At 45.2% G+C, this 13,657-nt stretch overlaps 2 protein-coding genes across 2 annotated transcripts in view; both read right to left on the bottom strand.

The window, feature by feature from the left end:
• Nucleotides 1–1,814, bottom strand: part of LOC103642371 (uncharacterized) — a 34,354-nt gene extending 32,540 nt beyond the window's left edge. The window contains exon 1 of the mRNA XM_020545320.1: nt 1,730–1,814. Coding sequence (XP_020400909.1) covers nt 1,730–1,814 — 85 coding nt within the window. The remainder of the gene's footprint in view (nt 1–1,729) is intronic.
• Nucleotides 1,815–9,130: 7,316 nt separating this feature from the next.
• On the bottom strand, nt 9,131–13,350 carry LOC100191178 (uncharacterized). The gene is made up of 5 exons (NM_001136613.1): nt 12,916–13,350; nt 10,443–10,573; nt 10,046–10,270; nt 9,699–9,951; nt 9,131–9,573 (listed from the first exon to the last, which is right to left on the bottom strand). The coding sequence occupies exons 1-5, from the start codon at nt 13,193–13,195 to the stop codon at nt 9,290–9,292; spliced, it is 1,173 nt and encodes a 390-aa protein (NP_001130085.1). The 5' UTR covers nt 13,196–13,350; the 3' UTR covers nt 9,131–9,289.
• Between the last annotated feature and the right edge of the window lie 307 nt (nt 13,351–13,657).

Below are 13,657 nucleotides of genomic sequence, written 5' to 3'. Positions count from 1 at the left end.
ATTGTTATATCCTGAAGGGAATAATGCTTCGAAGGACGAAGGGCATTAACATATAATACTTTGTGTTGTCTTGTTCTTGACTCTTAGCATTTGAGAACAAGTCCCCAACAATGCATATGCAGCTGATTATATACACTACCGGAATCGCAGGCTTTGCCGAGTGCCGGCGGCTTTGCCGAGTACTTTTATCGGGCACTCGGCAAAGAAGGCTTTGCCGAGTGCCGCACTTGGTAAATTTAGGCTCTCGGCAAAGAGCCCCTTTACCGAGTGCTGAACACTCGGCACAGGACGCACTCGGCAAAGACAAGTTTGTCGAGGGTCAAACACTCGGCAAAGGGGGCTCTCGGCAAAGCGCCGTCAGCGGCCGTCCCAAAGCTGACGGCCGTCAGTCTTTGCCGAGAGCCAACGGCTGGCACTCGGCAAAGAGGCTTCTTTGCCGAGTGTTACACAGTAGGCACTCAACAAAGCGTACTTTGCCGAGTGTCATCTCTAGACACTCGGCAAAGTATATTTTTAATTTTTTTATTTTGTCTCTCAAAATTTTTGTGGTATGTTCCTACACTATGTAGACCTACGTGTATCATTTGTGGACAATTTTAACAGAGTTTTCAATCGTTAGTGGATTTAGTTCATTTATTTGAATTTCTTCGGAAAATTTAGATTTGAACTGCAGGTCACTCGAAACTTGGAAAACCGTGCATGCAAAAATGATATTCATGTTACTTAGCATAAGTTACGACCGATTCCAGGAGCGGACCGGAAACTTCGAGCAACATGCTCACTAAACATGGTCGTGAACTTGCCATCCACATGTTTAAAAATTGTATAAAACACAAACAAAGTCAGAAAATCCTGAAACTTGTCCACGTGTCATGATATCATATATACAGGCTACGATAAAATTTTTAGAATGTTTGGAGAAAGTTGTGGGACACTATGTGTAGAAACCTAAGAGAACTACACATGAAATCATAGAGTTTCAATGTAGTTCTCTTAGGTTTCTACACATAGTGTCTCACAACTTTCTCCAAACATTCTAAATTTTTTATCGTAGCCTGTACATATGATATCATGACACGTGGACAAGTTTCAGGAATTTCTGGCTTTGTTTGTGTTTTATACAATTTTTAAACATGTGGATGGCAAGTTCACAGCCATGTTTAGTGAGCATGTTGCTCGAAGTTTCCGGTCCGCTCCTGGAATCGGTCGTAACTTATGCTAAGTAACATGAATATCATTTTTGCATGCACGGTTTTCCAAGTTTCGAGTGACCTGCAGTTCAAATCTAAATTTTCCGAAGAAATTCAAATAAACGAACTAAATCTAATAGTTATAAAAAACACTTTTATAATTGTACCAAAATGGTACTTGTAGGTCTACATAGTGTAGGAACACACCACAAAAAGTTTGGTTGCCAAAAATAAAAAAATAAAATATACTTTGCCGAGTGCTGTCCAGTTAGCACTCGGCAAAGACGGGTTTGCCGAGTGCCTGTCGGTTGGCACTCGGCAAAGTCTGTAGAACACATCTTTGCCGAGTGCTCTATAGCTAGCACTCAGCAAAGGCATCTTTGCCGAGTGCCCGCGATCCGGCACTCGGCAAAGTTTATTTTTAAATTTTAAAAAAATCTTTGCCGAGTGCCGGATCGTGGGCACTCGGCAAAGAAGGTAACTTAACCGCCCGACGGGCTCTCTTCTCTCTTTCTCTCCTTTCACTTCCTCTCTTCAACCCGCCCGGCACGCCGCCGCTCCCACCGCCGCCCGCGACCGCCGCCCGCCCCACGCTCTCGGCTCGACGCCGGCGCCGCCCGTCATGCCGCCCGGCCTCCCCACGCGCTGTTACGGTCGTCGCGCCGCCGTGCCCCGCCACCGCCGGCCTCCCCACCGCCGTGCCCCGCCACCGTCGTCGCGCCGCCGGCCTCCCGCACCCGCGGCGAGCATCGCCGTCGCGCCCACCGCCGTCGCGCCACCGCCATCGCCGACCCGTACATTAGTGAGTATAATAAGTTTAATTAGTTTAGTATGTATTTATTGAGTTTATAGTATATGTGTTTAGTGGATTTAGTGATTTTCGTGAGTTTAATTAGTTTTGTATGTGTGTTTAGTGATTTTATACTATATGTTTTTAGTGAATATAGTGACTTTAGTGAGTTTAATTAGTTTAGTATGTGTGTTTAGAGAGTCTATACTATTTGTGTTAATTTGGCATAATGTGATGATGGATATGGATGTCGTTGAAATATGTGTGATGGTGGATATGGATGCCACTTAGATGTGACTTGCATTCATCGTGTCGTTTGTATATGTGCGTGTCAGCCATCGTGCTGTTAGATCTATTTGCAGGTTTTGGAAACCTCCCCGTACAGGGGAAGTGCTGTCGATTTTTTTTTGACATGCTTGTTTATTTTTTACAGAGAAGATACTTGTCTTCCTAGCCACTGCGGGTCTGCCTGCACCGCGTCGCGTCGCCACTGCACCAACCCGCCACAGCCCCGCTAGCCTGATTCCACCGTCACCCTAGGTATAACCTCAATTTCCGCATCATGGTCGTAGATCACGTAACCCAGTTAGGCGTCTCCCGTTCGAAAGAGATACAGTGTAGATATGCAGATCTTTGCATATCTACAAATGTATCAGCTTCGAATTGTCCACGTTTTTTGGACAGCCCGCGGTTGCCTAGATGGTGTTAGTTTCCATGCTCTACTCCGGTCCGAGACAGAGTTTCGGCGTCACCTCCCTGTTGTTCTCCGGACAGTACACTCTCCCTGTCAGGACATGTATCCGGAGAACAGCGGGGAGGTGCTGCCGAAATTCTATCTCGGATCGGAGTAGAGCATGGAAACTAACACCATCTACGCAACCGCGGGTGGGATTAGGACCTATCCTCACCTATTAGAAGGTAGGAACGTAGTGTACATGCATTACATGTCTATATTAAACTATACTCGGTTATATATGTTAGAGGATGGAGGACCGTGAGTGGATGTACACAGGCCGCGTAAGACGTAATGATGTCACCCCAGAATGGATTAGGAAGACCGATGCTTTCGTGGAACGGGCATATGGCGAAGCTGCTAAAGGAGCTAGTCTAGTCCCTTGTCCGTGCAGCAAATGTGACAACCAGAAAAGAAAACCAAAGAAGGCCATGGTAGAACATATTTGGAAGAATGGATTTACGCCGGACTATACTCGGTGGATCTTCCATGGTGTAGCGCATCGCACGAGAGAGGAGGTGGTGAGACAACGCGTCGAGGATTACGATGCTGATGCCGGGGTAGCGGACATGTTGAACGACTATCATGAGGCACAGTTCGCCGAAGGACGTATGGAGGACGAGCCAGAGGCGATCGCAAAGGCATTCTACGACATGTTTGACGCGGCACAGAAACCCCTTCACGGCAAGACAAAGGTTTCTCAACTGGATGCCATTGGGCGTATAATGGCGTTCAAGTCGCAGTATAGCATGAGTCGAGACGCCTTCGATGGTTTGTTGACAGTTATTGGCAGCCTGCTTCCGGAGGATCACGTTCTGCCAAAGAGCATGTACGAGGCACAGAAACTCCTTCGTGCACTCAAGATGACGTATGAGCAGATACATGCTTGTCCGAAGGGCTGCGTCCTATTTAGGAAAGAACACACTGAGGCAAAGTACTGTCCGAAGTGTAAATCGTCTAGGTTCATGGAGGTAGACTCTGGTGATGGACAGAAGAGGCAGCTCGACATCCCCATGACAATCCTACGCCACCTTCCGTTCATACCAAGGATCCAGCGTCTATACATGACAGAGGAATCCGCGAAACAGATGACATGGCACAAAAAAGGCAAACGATACAATCCTGACAAGATGGTTCACGCATCCGATGGTGAAGCATGGACCCACTTTGATGCCATGCACCATGAGAAAGCCAAAGAGGCTCGTAATGTTCGTGTTGCGCTAGCCACAGATGGGTTCAATCCCTATGGAATGACCGCTGCCCCATACACATGTTGGCCCGTGTTCGTTATCCCCATCAATCTCCCCCCCGGCAATGATGACTGGCGCCGAAGTTCGCCAACAGATAGATGGTCTCGTGGCCAACCCAGAAGGTGGTTTTGTGGGATATGGTGAGCAACATATGTGGACACATAAGTCGGGCTTGACTCGGCTCCCCTATTATGATGACCTGCTCCTTCCACACAACATTGACGTGATGCACACTGAAAAGAATGTCGCCGAGGCACTTTGGGCAACAATTATGGAGATTCCTGATAAGTCAAAGGATAACGTAAAGGCAAGAGTGGATCTGGCAGAGTTATGTGATAGACCAAACCAAGAGATGAAGCCGCCTAGTGGTGGAAAGACATGGAGAAGGCCTAAGGCCGATTTCGTCCTGAGCAGGGCCCAGAGGAAGGAAGTACTACAGTGGATCAAGATGTTAATGTTCCCTGATGGGTATGCAGCTAACCTTAGTAGGGGGTGAACTTATCTACTCTGCGAGTCTTAGGGATGAAGAGTCATGACTTCCACATATGGATTGAACGAATTCTTCCGGCGATGGTTCGAGGCTATGTCCCTGAGCATGTCTGGCTAGCGCTTGCAGAGTTGAGCTATTTCTTCCGCCAGCTTTGTGCAAAAGAGTTAGCTCGGACCATGATTGCAGACTTGGAAAGGATGGCACCCGTGTTACTGTGTAAGCTGGAGAAGATCTTTCCACCCGGCTTCTTCAATCCGATGCAGCATTTGATTCTTCATCTCCCGTATGAGGCACGAATGGGGGGGCCCGTGCAGGGACTTTGGTGCTATCCAATCGAGAGATGTCTAAAGACTATCCGAAATAAATGTAGAAATGAATGCAAAATCGAGGCTTCCATTGCAGAGGCATACATACTGGAGGAGGTGTCAAACTTCACAACAACTTACTATGGTGACAAACTGCCGAGCGTGCATAATCCACCCCCTCGTTACAATGATGGCGGCAATGAATCGAACCTCAGCATTTTTTGAGGGCAACTCGGAAGCGCGAGTGGTTCGACCACCAAGACCCTGAGATATGAAGAGTGGCGCCATATCATGCTATATGTATTGACCAACCTTGAAGAGGTGACACCATACATGGAGCAATTTCTTCATGAATTCTGGCATCGATCAAGGGACCCAACTCCACAGGAATATGATACCCTTCTTAGAAAGGGTGCGGGAAATGGATTGCTCGATTTCATTTCCTGGTTTAAACATAAGGTACGTGCTTAGTTTGTCATTTCAAGTTGCTCTTACGTGCGAATAATATAACAATCTAGCGTGTTTGAACTTGCAGGGCCAAAGAGAGCCGTCTATGAGTGCCGAGTTGAGACAAGTAGCCAATGGCTTTGCCTATAGGGTCAGGAAATTTTCTGGGTATGACGTCAATGGATACCGTTTTCGCACAACAAGCTACGACCAAAGTCGGCCCAATCAAAAAACCACGTGTTCTGGAGTCTTTACGCCCGGGCTTGACGAGGTTGAGTATTATGGAAGAATTGAAGAAATATATGAACTCAATTTTTATGGTTCCAAACCTCTTACTCCAGTGATATTCAAATGTCATTGGTTTGACCCTGAAGTTATGAGACGGACACATTCTAATCTTGGGCTAGTCGAAATTCGACAGGATTCCACCTTACCAGGAGACGATGTCTATATTGTGGCCCAACAGGCCACACAAGTGTATTATCTTCCATATGCGTGCCAAACGAAACAACATCTTAAGGGTTGGGATGTTGTGTATAAGGTATCACCGCACGCTAAATTACCTGTTCCAAACGATGAAGATTATAACTTAGACCCGGACACATATGACGGAGAGTTCTTCCAAGAAGATGGGCTCGAAGGGCAATTTGAGATAGACTTAACCGACGCGATCGGAATGGAAGTAGATATTGAAATGGTTGTTGATGAGGAGAATCATGAGGTGCAAAATGAGAATGACATAGAAATGCTTGAAGGCAATGCCAATGACGAAATTGCGCCTTCAGATGGTGTTGACTATGAAATGGTTGATAGTGATGATGACACTTATGATCCGGCTAACCCGGACACATATGAAGATTATTTTTAATCGATGTAATGCTATATTTCATTTATTTTGCATATGTTTCTAAATACATATTTTTTATCTGTGCTTAATTGTTTACTCTTAATTGCAGGTTGTTGGACAAAGATGGTGGGCGGTGGGACGAGGACGAGGAGGGGGAGGGGGAGGGGGAGGGGGAGGAGGAGCACCCGTAGGACGGAGGAGGAGGCGCAGCAGGACGACGCCGTACAGCAGCAGGTGGAGCAGCAAGCCGCTGTCGATGCGGCACAGCAGGACGACGATGATGCGGCGCAGCAGGACGACGACGACGACAACGCCGCTCAGCAGGACGTCTCAGGTTCTGGCTCCTCAGGTTCGAGGAGTATCTACCTGCGAGGTCCCGCGAGTCTCCCTAAGCGACCCATACTTCGTGACAGACGTCCGCTGATACGACCCGATGGAGAGAGGTAGGTAACTTTAGATGTTGTTGCTGCTTTTTCATATTATATGTTCAAATTAATAATAGAAACTAATACTTCATCTTAATCACTTGGACAGGTCTTGGATGGTTTTGGAGACTGCAGGGGGTCACGGCCGCAACCCCAATGGCATCCTCGGCCTTCTATGCCGGGAACACTTCAGTGGACTTGTCGAGTACGCCGGAGTGACGAGCCCAGCATACACCTTCGACCACTACGCCGTCGCCCCCGATGCAGTAGATCGGGACGGCAGACAATTCAACAACAAGGCGGAGCGGGTGAAGCAAGAGCTGTGGGTAAGTCTTCCTCGCACTATATTGTTTAATAAGTCGCATTTGTTGCATATTCTTGAAATAATGTATGGATACATCTTCTTTGTATGTAGGATTTCTTCAGGTGCGATGCTGGATACGAGGCCAGGGCGGATGTGGTGTCTACGACGTGCTGTAAGAAGCTCGTCGTGGACATGCACTACGAGGCGCGCATCCAGACCATCGTCACTTACCACAGCTCCGTCCTTGGGGAGAAGGTGAACAAGAAGGACGCCCGAACCATGTCGTTGACTCCGGACCAGTACTTGCAGGTAAATACAAAACTTTATTATTGGTACTAAATATGCTTATTTTTATCTTCTGATATGCGGTGTACTTATATTTTTTTAGATGATTCCTCATTGGTGCGCCGCGCATCCTGAGTGCTGGGAGCAGATGGTGCAGAGGTGGTGCTCGGTTGAGTGGGATGAGGCGCACAACGCTAGCTGGGAACAGCGTTTGCTGATGCAAGGTCCCTCCCACCATCAAGGCAGCCGCAGCCTGGGCAAATACGCGGAAGCATGGGTACGCGCTCTTTTTTATTTAGGTATATAACTTTCGATTAGACATGATTTCTAACCATCTCATTGGTTTTCTCGCAGTCGGCGGCACATGGTGGCGCGCCTTGCTCCACGTTCTCGGCATATGCTATGGCCCACAAGGGGAAGGCGACGTCCGACGTCACCTACAACCCGGATGACGGGCCCGAGGCGTACACCAACCCCGCCATCCACAGCCGACTCAGTGAGTACACCGCCATGGCCAAGGAGGTCCATGGGCCAGATTACGATCCGAGGACCGAGGACATCGACGGAGATGTCCTCATGAGGGTCGGAGGAGGCAAGAGGCATGGGCGGTACTGGATTGCCGACCGGGCAATCGACTCGTCCTCCACTCCCACTCTCTCTCAGGTGCGAGCAAGGAGCACGAGCGCGAGCCCAGCCATACGACCTCGGCAGGACAGCTCACAACATCATATCCAGCAACTCCAGGTTATTCCTTATCTATTCATCGTTCATTGAATATTATATATCTTCTCTTTGCATTATCGTAACATTAGGGCGAAATATTACAGACTCAGTTAGATGATGAGAGGAGGCAACGTGAGGAGCTGGAGAACAGGATGGCGGAGATGTTCGCGTACATGCAGAGCCTTGGCGCCGCACAGGGTCATGCTCCACCACCTCCGTTGTTCCCTGCAACTGACCCTGCAGAGTTCACTACTCCTGTGAGTATCAAAATTTTAGTACTGCATGATATATATTCATATGTTCTCACACATACAATCTCTTCTCTGTGCAGGGTCAATCGACGGCGTCGAACAACCCTCATGCTTCGTCCAGCCCTTCGCCGAACCAGTCCAGATGCCCACCTCGTTGATGATCCAGACTTGGTCTTGTGAGTGTTGGTGATGTTTGGCTAGACTTGGTCTTGTGAGATACTTGGTGATGTTAGTGATGATCCAGACTTATATCTGTTTTGTGATGATCCTGACTTATATTTGTGAGACTTATATTAGTGAGACTTTGTGATATATATGGTGTTGATGATAAATGTGTTCATTCTGTGATGCGATTGATATATAATGTGATGTGAATGATATATATCTTTTGTTTGTTCGGATGAAACAGCAAAAACAAATAAAAAGGGACATCCTGGTCACTTTGCCGAGTGTAACACTCGGCAAAGGGTCGCTTTGCCGAGTGCTATGACCATGGCACTCGGCAAAGAAGGAAACCTGGGAACCGGTAAAGCCATCTTTGCCGAGTGCTGACCATGGCATTCGGCAAAGAAGGAAACCTGGGAACCGGCAAAGCCATCTTTGCCGAGTGCTGTTGCCAAGGCACTTGGCAAAGGGACTGGCAAAGGGACCCACTGGAGGACTCTTTGCCGAGTGCCGGTCCACTAGACACTCGGCAAAGAGTCCTCCTTTGCCGAGTGCCTACGAGAGCTCTCGGCACAGGGACTGGCGGTGGGGCCCACTGGACCCGTCTTTGCCGAGGGCCACGATAGCAGACACTCGGCAAAATTGGCCTCTTTGCCGAGTGCCAAAAAGACACTCGGCAAAGGATCTGTCACCGTCACGGCACTTGGCGCCGTGACAGTGACTTTTCTTTGCCGAGTGTCAAACGACACTCGACAAATTCTTTGTCGAGTGCCCGACAAAAAGTACTCGGCAAAGATACCGTTGCCGACGTACAGTTCGCCGAGCGTTTTTTGCCGAGTGTTACACTCGGCAAAGCCTTTGCCGAGTGTAAAATAGACTTTGCCGAGTGTCTGAGACACACGGCAAAGGAGCTGATTCCGGTAGTGATACTAACATTGTGGTCTCTTGTCTTCATTTTATTTCCAGCATATATAGAGAGAGACTGATGATGCACACAACGTACATTATTCCAACTGAATTACGTATATAGTACTCAGGTAGTGACATGTCGCAGCTGCATGCCAATAGACATAAATAGTGTTTATCATATGGCGGCATAGACGCCTGCGGTCATAGCAGTATTTATATCATCATCATCATTTGCTGTGGCAGCGGCCAACTGTGCAAAGTTGATGGGATCCGCGTACTCCTGCGGGCCGTAGAAGATGGCGACCACCCCACGTTCATTTGTTGCCTGCGTAGGATGTAGCATGTCCCAGAACATGTAGTCGTCGCGATCCGAACAGTAAGTCGTGTTTGGCTGGGCGCACATGACCGCCGCGTTCAGTTTTCCCGATCCGCAGCATGCCCTGTCGACCACCCGGAGCCCTGAATATGCAAGCAATTGGAATGATCAATCATATATATAAATGCACAGAAGTAATTAAGATTTCTGCATGCACAACAAATTAACGACGACGACGACGATATGCTTGCTATGGAGTATCTCATACCAGCCACTAGATGGCTGTTCATCAAGTCGGTGACAAAATTGTAGGTGCTTGCAATGGAGTATTTCATGCCGGGCATGGAGGATGCGACGGCTTTCGCCACCTCGAGCCTTAGGAGTCTGTTGAAGTTCTGCGCCATAGAGTTGGCAGCGTCGTTGCATCCGCCGTTGGCCATGGGGACTCTGGAGCCTGGGGTACAGCCGATAGCTGGCACGTCTAGGATCCCCAACCTCCGTGCTCCCAACTTGTACAACGCCTGCAGGCATCGATGTCGTCCACTAATTATTGCATCGAGACCTTTAATTAATGTGCAATGACAGATTTGATGCATGGTCCCGCCTCACACGTACGTCGATATGCTGGACATAGGTTGAGACCATGCTACTGATGTAGGCTGGGGCGTCTTGTTCGCCCATGCCCATTTCACTGAAGGCGGAGAAGTCATTGCCGCCGGCGCTGACAAGGAACAAGGACCTCGATACCATAGACCTGAGCTTGCAGCGGGCCCACGACATTCTTGCTTGAGTTTTGGAGAACAGCGTGATTTGTTTCTGCAGCGTGAGTGTCCCGTTTCCCTGCATACACAATTAAATTACCAGTAATTATTATTAGTAATTGGTGTGGTGATGGGGATATATTTGTGTATACGTACGACTCATCATGAGAAGCAAAACTATGTGTAGTGTATGCACGACAGCTTAATTATGCTGAATAAAAAGAACAGCTTCGTGTCGGAGCCATATATACCGTGGTGTTGAGAATGCCAGATCCGCCAGACGCGTAATTGGCACCAATTCGGCACGTGAACAGGTCAAACTTTGATACCGGTGTCAACGAGAGGTAAGCAGGTGGACTCATCTTGAACCCCAGACGTCGCGCTGCACATGCATATAATAAACATTCTTTTTGGAATTGCTATAACTGATTGTTGCTCATGCATGGCAGCTGTATACATATAATAAAAACGTTTTAACTATAAAGTTCTAAATCTTATCATACAATTTTGGTGTAGGACCTATCTCCCATTAGAGAATGTTTGTTTTTTTCCAAAAAACAAAAACAAAAAATTAGCTAGACCTCATATATGAGTTTAAAACTAATATTTGAGACTCTAAGCAACTTCACAAGAACTTATGAATAACATGCTCGTAGATCAGGTTAGCCACGCCACAACTTCGGTATATTAACCATATCATGTGAACATTCAATGTACGTTCTTTGAAAATTTCAAAACCTAGAAAAGTAAAACACATTTTGGACTCTAAACAAGTCTAAATTAACAACTTTCAGCTATAATTTTATGGGCTATATTTGAGAACAGAGCTTTGCTGTAGTCCATGTCAATATTTGAGGTTGATTGAAACTTTTTAGCTTTAACATCGTCTGAGAACTTAAAATGACATTATTTTAGCATATATATATATATATATATATATATATATATATATATATATATATATATATATATATATATATATGTAAACAGTTTTCCACGAATAACTTCCCAACTACAAAGTTGTAGACCGCATGGAAAACTACATTTTATATAATGTTCGTATTTATGGAGCTTAATATAAAAAGTTATGAATTATTTTTATACAATTATTTGTAAAGTTGAACCTCTTAAAACGTCCGTGTCTGTTAATACTTGGCTAATTCCTAAAGGCGGGTGCTTTGCAATAATGACCATCTCTGTTAGTTGTCATTTTTTGTTACCGGTGTCTATTAATCAATTAGATGTTTTAGGATACTCGCTTTTCTTAATATGATCAAGTGAGTTACACTACCGGACTCACCTTCTTTGCCGAGTGTCCCAGACACTCAGCAAAGGGCATTATATACTCGACAAAGTCTTTGCCAAGTGTTACACTCGGCAAACATTTTATCGGTAAATGGTTCTTTGCCGACTAATTTTTTTCGGGCACTCGGCAAATACTTTGCCGAGTATCAAAAAACACTCGGCAAAGAAAAGCACTCGTCAAATTAAGAATCGCAAAAAAATCAAAAAACAGCAAAACATTTTAAATTATGAGAACAACAAAACATTTTATCTGAGATAGTTTGAAAAATTCAAAATTTAAAATCCAAATAGAGTTTTGCATGACAAGATGGTTTCAAACTAAAACATTGTCAACTACAAAGTTTCATAACTTTTCAAGACCTACAACTTTTATGTTAGTGGTTTTTACATTCGAGGTCGTTTTCAAAATTTAAATTTAAATTTTTAAAAATTCAGACGTAGTTTTCGTTGACAAGATGACTTCAAATGAAAACGTTGCCAACTACAAAATTCTATAACTTCTCAAGATCTACAAAGTTTATTTTGGTTGTTTGGTCATTTGTTCGTATCACATGATGGTTCTAACATTATTCACAAATCTTGTACATGTCTTTTGTAGTTTCATAAACTACGAGAGATATAGGTTTAATGAAACAAATTTTCTTTTATTTTGTCATATGAAGAAATGATCAAAATATAAAGTGTACATCTTGATGAGTTATACAAATTTGTAGTTGAAAACTTTTTTATTTGAATTAATTTACTGCTTTAAAATGTGATTTTTAAATTGTCTTTAACTAGTGTTAAAAAACACTCGGCAAAAAAACACTTTACCTAATGTCCAAAATAAAACACTTGCCAAAAAACTATTTGCCGAGTGTCAAAAAAACACTCAGCAAATAAACTCTTTGCCCCAAGTCAAAAACACACTCGGCAAAGAAACTCTTCGCCGGAAAAAACACTCGACAAATCATTTGATATTCGGCAAAGAGCTGAATTCCGGTAGTGGTAGTTGTTTTTATCTAGAGACTATCTGACCATTTATTTACAAATACGACTCCGGCCCTACATGTGTATGTGTCCCTATTAATTAGAAAATATAAATTTGATTCTTTTACTTTGTAGTGTCTTGGATCTGTGAAGTCCAATGTACTATAGTATTACATAAACATCCCTACATACGAAAATAACAATCAAGATATATACACGTATGGAAGCCATATATACATGTGATGCATGAAAAAAAGTGATGTCGTTGCTACATATAATCTTACAGTGACACACTAAACATAAAAAGCAATATATGGTTTAGGATTTGAACAGCCAGAGTGCAGTTTCATTAGCATTTGTAAAGAATATCCATATCCATGACAAAAAAAGAAAACATGCGCATGCATATAGATATATAAATGCATGTAGTAAATATATATATGTGTATACCGACTAAATCGGCAAGGTTGTAGCCATTCGTGAACCGTCCTGAGACGGCGCCGGCGGTGCCAGCATGGAAGTCGATGCCGTACGGAGATGCAGCACGGGGTGCAGGCGGCGGCAGGAAGTTATTGTTTCCGACATCGACCAGCGAATCACCGAACACAAACATCAACGGGACTGACAAGCGCTTCTGCTCAACGTCAGTTTCAGCGGCACCCAAGGACGAGCGGCTAGCGATGCACACGAGGAGTACCAGAGAAATGACCGCTCTATCATTAGTACCCATGGCTTTACTGGGCGGGTTAATCAAACGAAGATGATGGAGTATATCTTAGATGTTTTCTTTTTTTTCCCTCGCTCGCTCTAAACACACATAGCTAGTAGCTTGTTGCTGCTGCCAAGGGACGGATGCTTTCTGAGTTGGAGCTCTGTTTGTTGGCTTTGGAGTTTGGAGTGAGGAGGGATGCTTGAAGCCTGGTGGTATTTATAGTGTTAGATCCAACGTGATACACGCTGCTTCACGTACAGTGACGCGATTATTGGAATGTATTACTGTGTTCAATTCGGTGCGGGTAGGTAGGTAGCTAGACGCTTCTTTCTCCACATGACATTCGTACTGAACATGGTGGTTGGGAGTACGTGACAATTAAGATAACACAACCACGTAGGTGTCTTTGGGTTCACGAAATATAACGTAAATGATAATGATAATGATTCATACTTGAATACCGGTGATAACAAATTTAAA

The sequence above is a fragment of the Zea mays genome, chromosome 10, assembly GCF_902167145.1.
Source record: "Zea mays cultivar B73 chromosome 10, Zm-B73-REFERENCE-NAM-5.0, whole genome shotgun sequence".
In the NCBI taxonomy this organism is placed as follows: domain Eukaryota; kingdom Viridiplantae; phylum Streptophyta; class Magnoliopsida; order Poales; family Poaceae; genus Zea; species Zea mays.
The sequence above is the reverse complement of the archived record's forward strand: the minus strand, read 5'-3'. Positions and strand labels throughout refer to the sequence as shown.

What these genes read in the sequence shown, in the direction of transcription:
- LOC100191178 (NM_001136613.1), bottom strand. Translation starts at nt 13,195, where the DNA reads ATGGGTACTAATGATAGAGCGGTCATTTCTCTGGTACTCCTCGTGTGC. An exon ending in CCTATGTCCAGCATATCGAC is followed by an intron (nt 9,952 to 10,045) that starts GTACGTGTGAGG and finishes CGATGCCTGCAG; the next exon opens with GCGTTGTACAAGTTGGGAGC. An exon ending in GAACAGCCATCTAGTGGCTG is followed by an intron (nt 9,574 to 9,698) that starts GTATGAGATACT and finishes TTGCATATTCAG; the next exon opens with GGCTCCGGGTGGTCGACAGG.